This window comes from Falco cherrug, chromosome 9, assembly GCF_023634085.1.
Source record: "Falco cherrug isolate bFalChe1 chromosome 9, bFalChe1.pri, whole genome shotgun sequence".
NCBI lineage: Eukaryota > Metazoa > Chordata > Aves > Falconiformes > Falconidae > Falco > Falco cherrug.
Window position 1 is genome coordinate 6,532,980 of NC_073705.1, and position 14,213 is coordinate 6,547,192.

The following is a 14,213-nucleotide window of genomic DNA, read 5'->3' on the forward strand; positions in this document are numbered from 1 at the left end:
TTTTAATAACATTTCTAATGTGTCAAATCCCCAGTGACTTTAAACCACACTGCAGACTCCACTCCGCTCCTCTGTGACCTGGTTTGGAGACAGCAAGTATTTACTCTTGTTTTACACTTTAGGGCCACATGATGCAGAGGTAAAGTGACTTTCCCAAGGTCACCTAGGTCTTGGTAGTGCTGGTAGCTTTTCCTAGAAATTTTTGTGCAAGTGTGGGTGGCAGCCCCTGGGTAAGACAAGCGTGCGTTTTAGTATTGTGCTTTTTATTCTGGGCATCAGCTGTTAGTTCCCTGAGGATGCAGGGACAAATATCCTGCCTGCTGTAGCCTGGTAGTAAAATAAGGCTGTTGGATTTATGGAATAGCTGCTCACTTCACGTAATGCTTTCTGATGTGTTTTGTGCTGAGCTATGTTCTGCTGCCTTAGTCCATATGGTTGGAGCAGATTTGATTTTAGTTTTGCTTAATTTAATTCTGCATGCTGTCAAATGTACATTGTTCTGTATATTGTGTCTGCACTTTTATAGTAAACTCCCTCCTGTTTAGTGCTTTTGTTGAAAATTTTCTCTCAAAGTCTGAACTATATTAGGATTTCACTCCTGTGTTTATTTGTGTGAAATATTCTCGGGATGTTAATGAAAGAAGTTGTCTATCAGCTTCAACTCGACTTTCAGGATTTTTTTTCCCCAGCTTTCTGGATTTTATAGTAAAGGTCTCTTCATGATTCAGCTCTATATGCCCAGACCTTGGCCATTCACTGCTGAGAAAAAGGGCAGGTAGAATCGAACTGGTAAATACTCTCTTGCCACTGAAATTTGAAGCTGCCTTGGAAACAATATGGTTACTACAGCTTAAGGCAAAGTACTGAGAGGTGTCGGTGGTTTTGCTTCTCTGCCCAGTAGAAGATTAATGCCCATAGTAGCTGTGAAACATTTATTTTCAGTCTGTTTCAGGTTTTCAAAGAACACTGAAAAGCACTCAGCACATCCAGGATTGCACTCTGAGGTATGTCTGTTTCCAGAGCTTGTGATGTAGTTTGCAGACTTGCCCTCTAGACAACAGTCTGCTCAGCAGTTTAGTGGAGCACCAGAATTTGCTCGGCCAGCTTTCTCTGTCCATCTGCTTCCAATACCCTGTACAGGCTGATAAGCAACAGCTTGCGGTAGTCTTCGGAGGGAGGCCAGGCTGGAGTGTTGCTCGGAGTCTAGAGACACTGTACTGGGCATATGCTGCAGTCAGCAACACATTCCAGTGTCCTCCTCTCTGCCTCGAATTGCCAAGTTACTGTTACCAGAGAAGATAGCAAACTGAAAATGTGAAGTGTAGGAGTCACAGGGAAGGAGAGTATGTGAAGATAGCTGGAATTCAGTTTGAAGAGAGAACTAACTTGAAATAGATAGATGGTCTAGAAACATGTCCCATAAAAGTCTCTCTAGCTTGCCATCTGATGACTCAAAAGCATATTATTATTATTATTATACAAAAGCAAAACAAAAAGACCTCCTAAAGGGTGTGGTTGCTTCTGAAGGTGGAAAAGCTTGTGACTAGCTCGTAGAATAAATAGTTCAAAAGGAGTAATCTTTCTGTATTTTCCTTCTCAGCTGCCCCTGCTTGGCTTTCAGGATCTCTTAAGAGAAGAATCTGGTCTTACGAAAGAACATCCTCTTCCTTGATCGCTTCTGGGAAGCAATGTGGTAGAGTTCTAGTGTACCTCAGTTGGGTATTTGGCCTTTGTGGTAGGAAGTGAGGTCCTTCAGTGTTTTCGTTAGCTTGCTTTTCCCAAGTATTTTTAGTATGACTGCATTTAACTCTCTTGGGGTTTCTTCCTTGGCAATCTTTAGCTGCTGGAGCAGACAGGCCCCTGCACAGTGTTCTTGTCTGGCTGTTCTTTGTTTTACTCAATCCTACATCCTAAATTTGGTGGTGTGCGATACAACCAACCAACTATTAGGCACTTGCTGCCAAAGCTATTCGTCCTGTAAACCTGCTACATTTTTCCTTTACTAGGAAAGTAGTGAAGCAGGATTTGTTGCTGCCTTTCGCCTGGCGTGTTGAGATCTCTATGGGATGCAACATTTTAATTATTCCCTGTCACACCCCTGAGGTTCAGGCATCTACTCTGCTTTCAAGTCATCTTGCCTATCCCTCTGCTGTTGCCAAACACGCTTTTAACCTCTAACAATGTCGGGATTCTCCGACAGACAATATGCAACATACTGCTAGAGAAGAAGGGATTGACTTGCAGGAGAAAAAGAAAACAAATTTGAGTGCGTGTGTCAGTCTGCAGAAATTTACTGACTGGGTTTCCAGTTGCTTCAAAATGTTGCTGAAAAGCTGACGCAACAATATGTGCAGTGAAAGGAAAACAGGACTTTTCTGCAAGGACTAGTGTCTTGCTATGCAATGAGCTTATGCTTTCCTCTCACATTACCTGCTCTGTTATTCTGCTCTTCTATTGTCTTACAGAGTGTTTGTTCGCAGTTCCTTATGCTGCCAGGCTGGTGTTTGTTTCTTAGTGTAGTACAAAAGGGTTGCTTTTGCAGGATCTTTTAAATGTTGTATGCTGTGAAAAGTGGTGAAAGACAGAAAAGGCCGTGTGGATTATTTCAGCTGAACGCTCTGACGAGTCTTAAGTCTTCAGTTTGTTACAATGTGCTTGTCTCTCTTTATATAACGACTTGCAGTTATTGCCACCTGAAGTCTTAGTTCTTGTTGCACAGCATCTGACACATCCAGGATTGAGGGCTGCACTGGGGATTTCAACAGATAATTACATTTTGATAATTAAATACAGGGGGGTTGATTCCTAATGTGCATGCGATGTAAAAATAGACACTTCTTGAGCTGGTTTCATATAGAGCATATTCGAGATGATGGATTTCCCATCTTCCTCATATGAGAAACTTAGGTTGCCAGGTGGCTGACAAGCCACACCGAGAGAAGCTCTGACTGGCATGGGTAAGTCGTTACATACGTGTGGGCACATTACAAAAAGTTGCTTTCCACAGTGACATCTGCTTGTTCAGGAATAAACGGATCAGTGACTGCCTCCCCATCTTGAAGCCTGCTTGCTTTAATCAGTGGCTTGACTCGATGTGCTGCATCGAACACTTATTGGAATTAACATGCCGTTTCTTCTGGTTTCAAGTTTTCTCTCTCTTTTTGCAGGTGAATTACAGAAAGTGACTACCAGAGCATCTTGGCTGTATGAACTCTTGAGCTGTCAAGGGACTAAGAGGCTTATGAAGAGGTTCTGTCAGGCAAAACAGTGCTTAGCAAAGACACCAAGGAGGAGGGAAAAGGAGAAAGGGAGGGAGAGAGAGCTGAAACACTAACAAACCATGGTAGGTATTTGTCATCTTTCATAGGGTTGCATTAAAAATATTATCTGCTGACAGTCTTGCATGGGGCCTGATAAAAGGGGGGATTTTCTGACCTTGCACTAAATCAGAGATGGTGCTGCATGCTTGGAGCAAAGCAAATGAGGTCTGATATATTGTCAGCCTCTTAAAACCAGAGAGTTGTCTTGTGAGCCTGCATTACATGAATTATTAAATATGAACGAAGGGGATGCTCATAAGGTTTTCTAATAAAACTGGCATTAGCAAGCTGTACCAAACAGCACGAGTGACCTTGAACTTGCAGATTGCATAACGAAATGCTGATATTCCCCTTCCACCTCTTTCTCACAAAACCAAGTGTTGATTATTCGTATTTGTGTGCGTGTGATTGAATGTGGTTCTGTGCCTGCATTGTTAATAGCATGGATGATGTTGCTGTATATGGTTTAAATGAGGAGTTGTTTCTGATCTGCCTGGTACTGGTTGTGAATTGGGAGTGCCTGAGATGTTGAATTTGTAAAGATGTGCAGGTATGAAGTATTGTGATGGTAAGATTCTGAAAAGGTGTTCACTAAAAGCCAATAAACCTTCCCAGTTCCTGAAAAATACTTGTGGAGAGCAGTTTAAGCATTATTTTTTTTTTTTTTAAGTCCTCTAAAGTTATTACTGAGATAATGGAAATGAGAATAAATGCAATAAATTTTAAATACAGTTCTATAACATTTGTGTAGCTGATTGCTGCTATGAGGCTGTGTGTTTATATATATATATCTCTAAAAAAAAGACCTAAGGTGAGACACTTACTTCTTACAGAGCACAGAGGGAGGAAGAACACTTGACAAAGCAGAGTTGTCTATATATTTTATTTTAAAGTGTCCCATTTTTTGCTGCTATTTTTTACCTAAATTGTAATGAGGAATTGATCTTGTTAGTCCGTCTTCATTAGAAAACAGTTGTCTTCTGATATAGGAGTTTGTAATTTGTTCCTGTTTTACTGTTTTTCCTAATTGATATTTCATGAGATAAGAGATGGTGGGGGTGAGTTAATAAATCCAGCTTATCAGTTTTCACTGCTGAACTGCAGCTTCTCTCTATATCCGTGTGGCAGAGAAGCCACAAGAGGGACCTCCGGGAAGCATTTTGCAACCTGTGAAAGTGCTGGGGATGATACCAGACCCCGGCTGATGAGTTTCTTTTACTACCCGAATTGTCCATCTGGGTAGGAGCCCAGAAGTTAGGAAAGGGATGGTGTCACAATGATCTTCAGTGGAAGGGACCTAGTGAACACAATAAGCTGGGAAATCAGGACCGGTTCCTTAACAAGGATTCAACCCAGAGGCCTTTGAGCATCTTCAAAGGCTCTGTGGCTGTTAGGAGTGCTGTTACAAACCCATGAAGCAGGGAGAAAATGAAACCTAATTAAATTATTTAATGTGTAGGAGGAACAGAGGTTTTTGGTTGATGATTCCAAGTTCTGGGAGGCTTTCAGCAATGATTGATGTTTGTGTCTATAGAGAACAAGATATAGAGCTGCTCTTACCAGAGGTCTGTGCTGTGATCGCAGCAGGTCTGGGGCACTGTTTAGATCAAAAAAAGTCTCATCTGGAACAGCGTGTGGCACAAACCATAAGCTTCCTAGCACAGGTTACCCAACCGCTTAAGTTTACCTTCCTCAACAATATCACTAGGGACTCAGTTTCACTGCTGACTCTTTTAATTAGCACTCTAATATCTTCCTATTCTTTAAACTTTTTTTTTTTTAAAGAAATTACTTAGTCTTTTCTTATTAGTTTGTCTCTGTCCTCATCTTCATTCATGCCTTTGTAAATCCCTGAGCAGTTTGCTAAGCCCCTTGCAGCAGTGTGTGTTGCCGATGACTTCATCTGCAGCAGCCATGGAACCCGAGCAGGGTGGCCGTCTGATGGCCGCCTGCTGAGGTGTGTGCCAATGTCTCTAGTGCAAGTGGAGGAGAGGTGGCTGCGCTCAGCACTTCCAGAACGTGCAAAGCTGTGTTCGGAGAGTATTGGTGCCTCTTACAAAAGAGGAACCTTTTCTGTCTCCTTGTCTGCCCTCCTTTCCGCATGCTTTACCCAGTCTCCTCTCACCCTGCAACACTTAGGTTTTAAATTTCCCTGCCTTGAAATGAGGTTACCTTTTGGAATAAGGAACCCTGGCTTTTCTCTTTGCTTTGAGCTATCCAGCTGCTGAAGGTTGACACAAGCCAACAAACATCGCTAAAATTCAGGAACTCCTTAATTCTTGCAAGTATTCCAGGGTAGGGAAGCCCCTCTTTCCTTTGTACTAATGCTCACGGCTTGTAGGTCCTTCAAGCAAGATCAAGGTCTAACTGATTTCTCGCTGACTTTGAAAGCTTAATCTAAATAAACAAGCTAGTCAAAGGATGAAGGAGGTCTGTCTCTGACACTTAATGAAACTGGGAATGAAACTCAGAGGGTTTTTTGGTCCCCTGTTTCAGCACTCCAACCTTATGCTTAGCCAGCCAGACCATGTCCTCTCCTCAAAGAGAAGCGTGGCAGGGGAGGGCAGGGAGAAGTGAGATAATGAAAATGAGAAAAAGGTGGGGAGGGGGAGGTCATGAAAGGACAAGACATAGAAACTCCACTTCTAGCTGTTGCAGACAAATGCATGCTACAGGTCTTGACCGTATTTTGTATCTACCACAACTGTAGATGGGTGCATGGAGTTCTCCCTTTTTCTGATTTGTGACCCGTGCACACTTCCACTTATGAGGCATGTACCAAACAAAAGATGAAATCTGTCTTGCTTAATTTTTGGATATCTGTAACATCTAGCCTGATGTAACAGTCTAGATTTCTGTAGTCACATGTGGGTGGGTGAGGAAATGTACCTCTGAAGCACAATTTATCTCATCCCAAAGTAGACATAAACTGCTTCAGATGTGCCTGGTAGACATAAACATGAACTGTGCTCTACATGTGCATGTTCCTCTTAGTAGCCAATAAAAGGATTCTAGAAGAGGTAAATTAAGGCATCAAATATTAGGTGCCGTATAACCCACCCAAGGCCGTATATGTTTTGCCAGCTTAATGCTGATTTTTGCACTGGTGTTTGCTTGCTTTTTTTTTCTTTTTAAAATTTATATTTAAATAAAGATAAGAAATCACTCCTGTGTGATTATAAGCAATGGTCGTCATAAACCACTTTCCTACATCTGTCAGGGAGGATTCCCGTTCAGGCAATGTCCTTCTATCGATAATCCAATAACTTTGTTCTTTTTTCCCCCCCTGTTTCCCACTTCATAACAGAGATCTATCCGATCTTTTGCTAATGATGACCGCCATGTAATGGTGAAACATTCAACCATTTATCCATCTCCAGAGGAACTTGAAGCTGTCCAGAACATGGTATCAACAGTAGAATGTGCCCTTAAACATGTCTCTGACTGGATGGATGAAAAGAACAAGTCTACAAAATGTGAGGGTGATGTGGAAGCAAAGGAGGAAACTGCAGAAAGCAATGCCAAGTGAGTGAGCTGAGCCTCATAATGTGTTACTGTACTGCTCTGAATTGGGTTCCTTTCCCTCTAAATAAGAGTCTTAGTGTTACTTGATTCTGTTGCATATGAATGTTCACAGAAGGAAGTGGATATATTTGGACTTTTTGAGGTGGGAGCACATAGGGTTGAGGGCAAGGAATAGTAATAAGCCCAGTGTGGGCAGCAGTTGGTCTCTATTTCGTTATTTATTTTACTGTAATGTTGTGAAGTTGAATTTGGCAGACAAACCTTTCAGTAGTTATAAGCGAATACATGTCCCTGTAACACACCAATGCAAATCCACAGCCATGTATTTTAGGGGCTCCTTCAGCTTAATGCACAAAAAAAGATTTTTATAAACTTTGTTTATTCAGCAAACTAACTTTTCTAAGGATCCATTACCTTCCATTACTGTCATGGGTCAACCATCCAAGTGTTATCAGCACAAATCCAAAACGTTAGCCCATGCACACTACTGTGAAGAAATTTAACTCAATCCCAGCCAAACCCAGTACAATTATGTAGTTCTCTACAGAGTGAAACATCTGTTTGCTCTCTGTCCCCGTCTGCTTCCTGACATAGTGCCAAGTTTTGTTCTAGCAGAACGCTGGTAGCCAAGGAAGAAGCAGGAGCAATTAGTGGGGGGTTTTGGTGAGTTTGGGGGTTTGGGGTTTTTTCTTCCTTCATTTTCTCTGTGTAAAACTTTTTAACTTGGGCACTTCTGGCTCTTCAGTGCTTTCTGGGTAATCTGGTTGACATGCTCGCCAGCTCAGGTAAGTGTCTGTCCAGGTTATGATGAATTGGCTGCTGGTCTCCCGGTGCTTCACTTCCTAATCCATGACTTGAAAAACAGATTTCCAGTTCTCTGCACTTCCTGTGATCCAATACTTCTCCACTGAACTTCTTGGGACAGTCTGGTTACATCTGCAGCATAACCTGCACTAGAGATGCAGTCAGAGACCTCTTTCCACTTCCTTTCTGATGATGCATGGAATATTAGTCTGCTGCTGCATGGGCTTTGCCTAGTACAGTCTGATCTTAAAACTGATAAAGGAGGTGTATTCTTTTTCATATATTTGTTACATTTTCTGGCACCTTTTATGGCAGTGGAAGGTTTATTGTGAGACCTCTCTTGATTTTTGGTGTTGTGGTAAATAAGTGAAGTTGTTTACATTTTGGGATGGTGGAAGTGTAGCCTACTCTAGCAGTAGTAGATGGAAATACAGACCCTGTATGTTTTATACTTCTGGAGTAAGATACAGTTCAGTGCAAGTCATGGAAAAATATCTAACTCTGAATCAGGAAGACTGCATTAGGTTTTTAAACTGAAAAAATAGTTTACTGGCTTAATATGAAAGGGATGGTGGTTACTGTTGTATTTATCAGTTATTCCTAAATGCATAAGGATGTCTGTCTGAAAATTCAAAAGTTAAATACTGTTTCCTGTTTTATTGTAGTAACGTGGTTCTTGGTTATTTCCATGTCTTCATAAATCTTTAGAGTAGCATTTAGGAAAGAAGGTGCAAAGCCCTGCTGTGCCTCACTATCTGGATGTACCTCAGTTTAGACACAAGAGATGCGCTGTACTAACTGGGGAAGTTTGTATGGCTGGGAGGGGCAGAAAGCATTCATGACTCGATCTGGTTTCTTGGCAGTGTTGTGGATTCTGCAGAAAATTCTTCATGTGTTAGTAGTGGTTTTCCCCAGGTTTCTTTCTTAACATTTAAGGTTGTCTTTGGTTATCTCTAGGATAAGGTTGTGGGCATGGGAGCTATTGAAATAAACTGCTTGCTCTGCATGAAGTTTAAATGCAGCACCACCTACTCAGAATATACTGATCCACATAGGAAATGTTCAGCAGCATGAAGGCTGTTGCCTGATAGCCTTGGAAAAGTAAATATACAAATGGTCCCTCATTTGATGCCTGTGGTTTTCTGTTCCCTAATAAATATTTAACAAGTCTGATCACTGGCATTTTTGTGTAAGGCTGAGCTGTGATAATGTCACTTTTCTTTGGTGTGAAACGTATTCAAATAGAAATAGCAAAACACTTAAAATCATGAATATTTTTACATAAATTAATGTATAAATTGCTGTAAGACAGTGTGATTGTATTGACACAGGAGAATAATTGTAGTGGATTGGTAGGCTGCTTCTTTACGGGTGGACAATTAAGTTTTGTCATCTTCTTGAGGAAGGTATTTAAGGTCAGTGTTTTGCTGAAGAACAGTCAGTCTTTCTTGATACGCAGGTGCTGTATGTGGTGGTGCTGCCTTCCTAGCACTACTGGCGATGGTTTTAGGTGTCTTCTGATGTTGGTAAAATGAGCACGGAATGGATTCTAAAAACCAAACAAATAAAAAAATACCCAAAAAACCCAAAAAAACCCCCAAAATTAAAATCCAAGCCTGCAGTAAATGCTTTTGAGACCATTGGACAGCCTTGCTTTCACACGTGTGTGTGGGATTTTTCATGCTTGTGTTCTGTTTGGAGTACAGATTTTATAAATGTCATTGTACTATTTATACATATAAAATAATTTCTGTGTCTGTGCATTTGTTTGGGACAAATTATTTTAGTATTCACTTTGTAAACCCCTTTTAGCTTGTATTGTCCAAAAATATGTAACTGACAGTGTCTTAATGCTAATTACAAACCATATGTCAAGGAGTTCTGTGTTTTCTCATGTTTGCATCCAGATACGGTTGAAGTAGCATAGTTCCAGGGTGGAAGCTGAGATGATGTTTACTTTCTAACAGTTTTTGTTTGTTTGCTTCTGGCTAATCAAGGATGGTAGCTGGTTTGGGATTGCCACTTCATTTCCTGTGTCATTCCTTCTTTTCATCTGTCTACTGCTTAAGCACCTGTTCCTGCTCTGCCATTTAAAGCACATGAAGACAAAGACGGTACAATTATTAGATGAAGATACTTCTGAGTGAAGCTTAGGATCTGTGTGTTAACCCTTGATCACAGCATGACTGGTTTGGGTTTGTTGTTTATTGGGTTTGGGTTTTTTTTTGTTTTATATCCAGCCTATCTCTCTGGATGGCAGGAATGATGTGAACAGGAATGCTCTGTTCCTGGCTGAGGTGGTTATGCTTTCTGTGGGTTTTGCAGTGGCGATGTGCCACAGGGCGTGGGATGCATCATGTGGCAACAGCTGGTGTTGAACTGTCAAAGATGCATTTCTTGCATTTTTCCTGATGTTTTTAAGCAGTTCTAGCCTACTAAGCTGGTTTTTGTTGGTCTTGTTGTCTGTACTTTGGTTTGTACAAAACCAAAGTGTTCTTATGTTGCTTCCAGGGTTGCTTACTGTGGCTCATAAGTGCTCTGTGGAACCGTAGCTGGAAACTTGTAGTCCGACCTCTATTTCTGTAGGTTTTAGTGGTAAGATTTGTTGAAGAAATTGTGCCTGAAAGGCTTTTGGAAATTAGAAGCTTTCCTGAAATGTCAGTTTGTAGTATGGGCTAAAACTTCAGGATTCGGTTGTATAATTTTAAAGATAAAGGTTTGAATGTATGGATCAACTAAAAGAAACATTGAAAAAGTGCATGGCCATGTTTAAAGTTGGAGTGTCACTAAAAGACAACTCAGATCACTTTTGAAAACGGTTTCTGTCAGAGAGCTCCTCTAGATTAATTATTTTACTCTTTTTTGGTGGATCTGCAGATAGTGAACTTGGGTGCACTTGGTGACTTGAGGTAGGCTACATTTATTTTTTTCACAGGAGCTACTTGCATAAAAAGAGTCTGTGCCTTTCATTTTCTGATCGGTATTATGCCATTTCAGCACAGTCATCAGTCCCATCTGTTTATCTCCTCACTGTGATAGGATAATACAATTATTTTGAATGTGTGAAAATACCATTTTAATTACTCCAAATTGTTTCATTTTCAGGGATCAAGGTGGTCGGACATTGTGTGGTGTTATGAGAATTGGCTTGGTTGCAAAGGGCTTGCTGATAAAAGATGATATGGATCTGGAGCTGGTTCTCATGTGCAAAGAAAAACCCACAAAGACCTTGTTATGTATAGTTAAAGACAATCTCCCAGCTCAAATTCAGGTGAGTTAATGTAGGGTAGTCCTCTAACAATGGCCAGTAGCCCTGCAGGGTGTACTTGGGAAAAGGCTGGAACTTGTTCCAGGAAAAAAGACAAGTGGCATGGATTAAAGAAATAGAGTTTGAATCTAGGATGATATCTAAGGTGTGCGACACATTTTACGTAGTGACATAAAGTAGTTATTCACAAAATCTAACATCTTATTCCTGTTGTTGCCCACGCCCCATTTGTGATGTGGGTTTCCCATGATGGCAGTTAACCGTTCTGTTTGGTAACTAACCCAGCTGATTTTTGCTCTCTGGTCTGACCACTAACGTGAGCTAAACTGCAGCCCCAGAAGTCTTCCCCATCAGGCATGTGAATCAGTCTGTATTGTTGTCCCCTGCCGCAACCTTAAGTTCTACACTGCAGCTGCTTTGCTTCACTTGGGCTGTTCCAAGGTAAACACCTCTGTACTCCTGAGTGAGAGCAAGCCACTTTAGGTGGTCACTCATTTTAGCTCATGTTAGTCATGAGCTCATAATTCTTTTTATTTATGGCTATTTAATTCTGATGTTGGCATCTAGTAGGCAGCACTTACAGCTGACATCGGTCTCTTTAAAGCAGCTAGGGATAATACCTTTTTCACAGAGTCAGTCTGAATAATCAGTCCAGCTTCCAGACTGACATATGCTGTTGCCGAGAAACTGCCCTAAAGTATTTCACTGCAAGTGTCTCTCTCCAAACCATGTCCAAACTTGATCTGCTTTTCTCCCGATCAGCTTTTCTGGCTTTGTTGATTTCCACATAGACAGTATGTGTTTTACCATTCTTGACAGCTGTTTGTTTTCACTGTTCACATAAAGGGCTTGTTTTAATGAGATAATGTTGTGCCTGCAGATGTGGCCCTATCCATAGCTGAAAATGCTAAGTATCTATTGAGTAGTAGAGAGTAAATTTTACTTGTTTGAAAATGATAGGGATGTGTCAAGTAGTAAAGAGTACATTTTTTTTTTTTTTGTTTGTAGCGAGGCATGAGATGAGAAGGGTTGAAAGTGATAAGAAAAGTTAGCGTATGCTTCAGGAAAGTGACAACAGCAGAACAGATGTAATGAAAAGATGTGAAGACTGCAGTAAATTCAAGGGACAAGTAGTTAAGATCCTATGGGGAAGAACTGTGAGGAAAGGGATTACAGAAAAGATGAGTATTCTGACTCATGAAACAAGCTACAGCCACTGTGGGCATGAAAGACAATGAGGGGTTCTGCAGATGCACCCGATGCAGGAGGAGGAAGGTAGGTGCCAGCCCACTGGTGGACAAAAAGAGCAAATGAGGTACAGGGATGTTAACAGTTCTGCTTTGCCGCTTTGTCGGCTCGGCTTGTAGTGAGCAGATGCTTACAGATTTTCATCCCAACAATAAAGGAGCTGGAGGAGTACAGATTGCAACGAGGAAAGAAGTTAGAGTATATGTTAGATACGCTCTAACTGTGTGGTCTTGCTGCAGCAAACTCACAAACAGAAGGGGCAGCTTTAGGACTCTGAACCACCTGTGGTTATCTTTGCACTTCTGGAGGTTGAGGGAGGTCCCAAAGGACTACTGAAAGACCTGCAGACACAGATCACTTGAGATAACTCTGGTACAATCCACAATGGAACAAATTAGAAGGTGGTTGGAGTATTATCTACAAAAGAAATCTAAGCAAGAAATTAAAAGTTTCTTGAAAACAGTTTAAAGCCCACTCAGTTTATTGGTGTGCTGTCAAGAGAGGGAGGTCATGTTTTCCAGGCATTGTTAGGGATCTCTCCTGGCACTGGTATTAATGAGTGAAGTGGGTGACAGTGTTGTCTTGCATCCAGTTTCAAGCACTGTGTGGAAAGGGAGTGAGAGGGATGGGTGGACAAATTGGAGAAAATCAGACAAGTGAGAATGAGCACCTAAGAAACCCACATAATTAAAACTTACCTGGTTAGGAAAAAGTCAAGACATAATGCAGGTGTAGGTTTTAAAAGACATTAATGGTTATTTATAAAGGGACAGTGATTCAGTGTTTCACATGACTGCCAAAGGTAGGGTGAGAAGTAATTGGAACTGCAGCAAGGAGCATTTTTTGTTGCAAAATAGGTCATCTAAATTATATCTGCAGCTAAGGATCAGAATAGACTATTTGGAGAGGTGGCAAAATCTCTGTTGCTAGGGCATCTGAAGATATCTTAGGGTTGGTAGGAGATGGCCGAGGTATGTTTGGTTCTACTTCATGGCAGGTACGTGGACTAGGTGAGCTGGTGCAACTCTGGCCCTGGAATCTGTCATCCGTTTGCACTGACAGTTACGGTTGTGTTGGTCATGCCACATATGAGAGCTTTTACATTTAGAGGTAGCAGTACCTGAGGAATGTGTACTTACTAAGAACAAAGGTTGCTGGCGGTATTTGGCATGCTAGCAGCTATGAAAAAGTTAAAAAAGAGTGATAGCCTAGTGGAACTACTCGGTGTTCTTACTAAACTTGTTGAAGATCTTTATTTTTTTGTAAGCATGTTACTGGGGTTTTTCTGTTTGTTTTTAATGAGGGAGGCAAGGTCTTGTTATTGCAATGTCTGGTAGGCTTCTCATTAGTTAAGAGGCATATGCACATACAGAGATTTTGCAGTTTTTCAGTTGATTGGGAGATTCTTGAAATCTTTCTTGGTGACTTTCAGAAACTTACAGAAGAGAAGTATCTCGTGGAGGAGCATGTAAATGAGGCAGCTATTATTATTCGTAACACAAAGGAGCCCAAGCTAACTTTGAAGGTGATACTTACATCCCCTCTCATTCGAGATGAAGCAGAGAAGAAGGAAGGAGGTACACAGAGCGTTTTAACTTGTTTTTAAGACTGTTCTATCTAAATGCCCTGACTGTGCAGCACAGGGTTAATTGGGAAGTAGGTTTTTAATTGTGCATCATGTACTAACTAGATTGGCTATTGCGACCATAGGTTACCTTATCTGTGCCTTAAAAAGACAACAGTCACTTAATTTTCATGTAAAATATGCATAGCTTTCATTTGCAAGCAATATGCCTACATTGATAACTGGGACGTACAAGTAGATCTTAGTTCTTTTTTTCAGACTTGCTAGTTAATTCTTGAGCACCCCAGCGCTGCACAGTCTTGTTTTCGAATTAAGTCAGTCAAGTGGGATTGGTTGGTAGTATCTTGAAAACCTCATAAAATTATTTCTCCTTTTACATAAAAACACTCTCCTGCAAAGCTCGCAAGTATGTCATCCTGGCCCTCAATTTTTATTAATTGATGATACATATGTATATGTTTCT

General features: G+C 41.0%; 1 protein-coding gene across 21 annotated transcripts in view; it reads left to right on the forward strand.

The window, feature by feature from the left end:
- The window catches only part of STRBP (spermatid perinuclear RNA binding protein), a 72,889-nt gene that overhangs the window by 21,705 nt on the left and 36,971 nt on the right, over positions 1-14,213 (forward strand). For 18 of the 21 annotated variants that reach the window (XR_008733831.1, XR_008733832.1, XM_055720298.1 and 15 more), the window contains 4 exons: positions 3,168-3,343; positions 6,628-6,845; positions 10,755-10,920; positions 13,598-13,742. Coding sequence is in view for 19 of the 21 variants with exons in the window: in XM_055720298.1 (XP_055576273.1) it covers positions 3,341-3,343; positions 6,628-6,845; positions 10,755-10,920; positions 13,598-13,742 (532 nt within the window). In the remaining 2 variants the exon portion in view is untranslated. Of the gene's footprint in view, positions 1-976; positions 1,005-3,167; positions 3,344-6,627; positions 6,846-10,754; positions 10,921-11,982; positions 12,193-13,597; positions 13,743-14,213 lie in introns of those variants that run through there. The other 3 variants (XM_027809536.2, XM_055720311.1, XM_027809544.2) reach the window with 3 other exon arrangements.